Here is a 4729-nt window from a genome sequence, read left to right as displayed (position 1 = left end):
ATGTTTAGTTAAATTTCCTATAGGATGGCTAACGCTAACGCTCAGTTAATGTAAACATACATTACTGACTAGATGAACATCTTTATGAACTCACAGGCATTCATTTTATAAACTCTGAATACAGAATCCAATCTTCAGGACTCGATCCGGACCAAAGGACTTTCCCAGTCTGAATACACCCTTAGTGTTGATCTAACATCTGATCCAGAACATCAGAAGGTCACAGAGCAGATTTAACTAAACATTGATGAAACATTCTGTGAACTCTCACTTAGTCAGGGCATTTTAAAGGGATTCTGCACACAGAAAGACCTGCAGACAAACCACTACAGGTGACCAGAAACACACCTGAGAGCCCTCAAGGTCCAAACCTCAGAATCTGCCCTCTCTGGGCTTTCTGGATTGAGTTCTGATAGTAGATGTGACAGTTTGGGCTGCTGCTCTTCATCTAACCAGATTAATACAAATCTGTTTTTCTTTCTACAATGGAAAACCATGTTTATATTTTAAATATCACATCAAAATATGAATATCATTTTAAAAAAGATAATGTAAAAACAACAAAAAAATGCAAGAAATTAAGTAAATCAAAGACAAAGAGCATATAAACTGATGGGTAACATGTTTACAAGATTTTAATGTTGAACTCCTACATGTGAAAGAATAGAAACTATTTACTTTTATTATTATTTGTACGCATCTTACACTATTTGGCTGTTGTTGCAAATCAACAAGTGCTTTCAGGACCGTCCTCACATGTCATTTAACAAGGAGGGTTTTGGCTCATACCAAGTTTCTCACACTCACACACACACACACCCATTCATGTCAGGTTTGTGAAAACACAACAGGACCCCTGTTCAAATCTAACAACAACCAAAAACAGCAGCAACATTACAACCTTCAGTTCATAAAACACAAGAACGATTCTTTAGTGAAATCAAAATAAAGGAAAAGAAGAAGATGAAATGTCAGCGACATCTTAGGCATGCAGGTAAACACTGTAAACTTCAAAAACTGGCCACAGGTCCAGACGCAGGTCCAGATCTGTCCTGGTCCACTTGACTGCACACAAACGGGACCACAGAGACAGGAGGGTCAGGTTCTTCTGTGTGCTCTGAGCAAATGTTTGGACACAATCAGAACTGTGGAGGAAAATGGACCAAATAGAAGAGTTTGTCCACATAAAGCAGTCAGAAGCATCAACACCAGGAGAGAAAATATCACAACAGAAATGAAGACCAGGCCTGGTAACCATAGCAACACACTATCAATGTTTCCTGTGTATGTGAATGGAATTCCAGCATGGACTTGTTATAGTTGTTTCTCTTCAAGGTGATTTGTTAGCATTTTATAAACGAGGAGTCTGAATGACTTGGATGAGGGGTTCCATCCACTTCATCTCAAATAGGTCACTTGGACATATGTATAGCAAATCAATGGGGATGGTGGTTTCGTGTGGTACAAATAACATCAGCCTCTAAATTGGCCACTCTCTTCACTGACGTGTTTTTGGCAGTTTCTGTCGTCATGGTGACGTTTCTCATCACCACAGTTTGGTAGGAACCAGATGCAGAGAGACAGCATGGCTCAGCAGCTGACAGCCTCTCTATAGTCTCCTAAAATGTGACATTTACTCCACGTAATAAGTGTCTGCCATCACTTACACTCACTGCAAAATGAAAATAAGGCTAAAGATGAAAGCAAAGGTTGAAAGGTGTTGTTAAGGCAAAGGTAAAGCAGGGAAGAGGGTTTTTCATGGCATCGTTTCCTTTTGACATTTCCGTTAGGATAAAGACAAAGATGTTAAAAGTGTTATACCTATGGTTATGTCTTAAAAAAATCAAAGTTTCTATGCTAGGATACAAAACTAGACATTTTTTGGAAAGTTACACTTTTCTTTCTGAAGTTTCCTCGCTACAGACTCGCAGCTGAAAAGAGTTTTTCACCAAAGAACTTTATACCTGACAGATTTGATGATTCTATTGAAGTTATTGCTAACAGGTGTGGTTAGGTGTTACCGCCTCTATAAGGCTACTTGTTTTTAAACTAACCCCAGCCAGGAAGGCCAAGTGGGCCCAATATGGTTTAAAAGAGGACAGAAAATGTGGGACCTGATTGGGTTTGTCTACAGTTTCTGTGGTGACCCCACCTGTGTTTGCACACATCGACTTAAACGTCGGTTAGCTTGCTATGCTAGCCAGCTACCTGGTGGGCAGCATAGCTTGCTAGCGAGCTCCACAGTAGCATGCTAGTGAGCACCACTGTAGCATGCTAGTGAGTTTCTCTGTAGCATGCTAGTGAGTTTCTCTGTAGCATGCTAGTGAGTTTCTCTGTAGCATGCTAGTGAGCACCACTGTAACATGCTAACAAGCTCCTCTACACCAAGCTAGCGAGCTCTTCTGTATTGAGCTAGCAAGCTCTGCTGTCCACCAGGCGGCAGGCTCACATAGCGAGCCTAGCCGCTGAGTGTCCACTTCAGCCAAAGTGAGTAAACACAGGTGGTGCAACCATGGAAACTGTGAACAAACTCACATTTTCTGTCCACTTCTAAACGATATACTGTAGCGCCCACTAAGCTTTGCTGGCTGAGACATGACCAGGGTAACTCAAATGACTTACGAAGCAAAGGGCTACTGTAATTCTGTTTTTGGTAAATGTGAGCCTTTGCTGATGCAGATTTTGCGATTGACCCAAGTTTGAACCCATCTGGATCCTTTTGTTGTATTTACTCTGTATGAACTCTTCAAACAAAGGAAAGTGGACAGTGAGAGCAGAACTGTATATGAGAATAGGACTGTATCCTATTCTCCTTAAAGATCAGGTCAGCAGTCTGAGCTGGCTCTGTGGTCAAACCTCCACAGTCCTTCAGTCCTTCAGTCTGCGTAGTGCATGATGGACTCCACGTAGTTTCCCGGGAAGAGGCCGGTGGTGGCGTTCATTACTCCTTCAAACCATCCGTCCTCGTTCTTCTTGACCACGTAAATGATGGCTCCTTCCTGAAAGGACAGCTCGTCCTCCTTGTCTGCTGTGTAGTCGTAGATCGCCACCACTGGAAGACGACAACATTAGGGAGTTGGTAATCTGTCACACGACAGATTCTGTAAACTGTACGTGAATGTGGAACATACAGCAGGGCAAAAACGTATATTATCAGCCACCAATTGTGCAAGTTCTCTCTCTTCTGACATCATCTGATTTTTAAAGAATTTATTGTAAATTATGGTAGAAAATAAGTATTTGGTCAAAAACAAAAGTTCATCTCAATACTTTGTTATAAACCCTTTGTTGGTAATGACAGCAGTCAAACGTTTGCTGTAAGTCTTTACAAGGTTTTCACAAACTGTTGCAGGTGTTTTGGTCCATTCCTCCATACAGATCTCCTCTAGAGCAGTGATGTTTTGGTCCATTCCTCCATGCAGATCTCCTCCAGAGCAGTGATGTTTTGGTCCATTCCTCCATCAGATCTCCTCTAGAGCAGTGATGTTTTGGTCCATTCCTCCATCAGATCTCCTCTAGAGCAGTGATGTTTTGGTCCATTCCTCCATCAGATCTCCTCTAGAGCAGTGATGTTTTGGTCCATTCCTCCATCAGATCTCCTCTAGAGCAGTGATGTTTTGGTCCATTCCTCCATCAGATCTCCTCTAGAGCAGTGATGTTTTGGTCCATTCCTCCATCAGATCTCCTCTAGAGCAGTGATGTTTTGGTCCATTCCTCCATCAGATCTCCTCTAGAGCAGTGATGTTTTGGTCCATTCCTCCATCAGATCTCCTCTAGAGCAGTGATGTTTTGGTCCATTCCTCCATCAGATCTCCTCTAGAGCAGTGATGTTTTGGTCCATTCCTCCATCAGATCTCCTCTAGAGCAGTGATGTTTTGGTCCATTCCTCCATCAGATCTCCTCTAGAGCAGTGATGTTTTGGTCCATTCCTCCATCAGATCTCCTCTAGAGCAGTGATGTTTTGGTCCATTCCTCCATCAGATCTCCTCTAGAGCAGTGATGTTTTGGTCCATTCCTCCATCAGATCTCCTCTAGAGCAGTGATGTTTTGGTCCATTCCTCCATCAGATCTCCTCTAGAGCAGTGATGTTTTGGTCCATTCCTCCATCAGATCTCCTCTAGAGCAGTGATGTTTTGGTCCATTCCTCCATCAGATCTCCTCTAGAGCAGTGATGTTTTGGTCCATTCCTCCATCAGATCTCCTCTAGAGCAGTGATGTTTTGGTCCATTCCTCCATCAGATCTCCTCCAGAGCAGTGATGTTTTGGTCCATTCCTCCTTGCAGATCTCCTCCAGAGCAGTGATGTTTTGGCCCATTCCTCCATCAGATCTCCTCTAGAGCAGTGATGTTTTGGTCCATTCCTCCTTGCAGATCTCCTCCAGAGCAGTGATGTTTTGGTCCATTCCTCCATGCAGATCTCCTCTAGAGCATTGATGTTTTGGTCCATTCCTCCTTGCAGATCTCCTCTAGAGTGGTGATGTTTTGGTCCATTCCTCCATGCAGATCTCCTCTAGAGCAGTGATGTTTTGGGGTTGTTGCTGGACAGCACAGACTTTCAACTCCTTCTAAAGATTTTCCGAGGTTGAGATCTGGAGACTGACTAGGACACTCCGGGACTTTGAAATGCTTCTTATGAAACCACTCCTTTGTTAACTGGACAGTGTGTTTGGGATGGTTGTCATGGTGACAAACCCAGAAATGTTTCATCTTCAGTGCTGACTGAAGGAGGT

At 42.9% G+C, this 4729-nt stretch overlaps 1 protein-coding gene across 4 annotated transcripts in view; it reads right to left on the bottom strand.

Moving 5' to 3' along the window:
* Positions 1 to 610: 610 nt before the first annotated feature.
* The window catches only part of LOC112137722 (abl interactor 2), a 42549-nt gene continuing 38430 nt past the window's right edge, over positions 611 to 4729 (bottom strand). For all 4 annotated transcript variants that reach the window (XM_024260175.2, XM_024260174.2, XM_024260176.2 and 1 more), the window contains one exon: positions 611 to 3052. In XM_024260175.2, the coding sequence (XP_024115943.1) occupies positions 2877 to 3052 (176 nt within the window). In that variant the 3' untranslated portion in view covers positions 611 to 2876. The remainder of the gene's footprint in view (positions 3053 to 4729) is intronic.

Source organism: Oryzias melastigma, linkage group LG9 (assembly GCF_002922805.2).
Source record: "Oryzias melastigma strain HK-1 linkage group LG9, ASM292280v2, whole genome shotgun sequence".
NCBI classification, from domain to species: Eukaryota; Metazoa; Chordata; class Actinopteri; order Beloniformes; family Adrianichthyidae; genus Oryzias; species Oryzias melastigma.
Note: the sequence above shows the minus strand (reverse complement) of the source record. Positions and strands in the feature narration are given on the sequence as shown.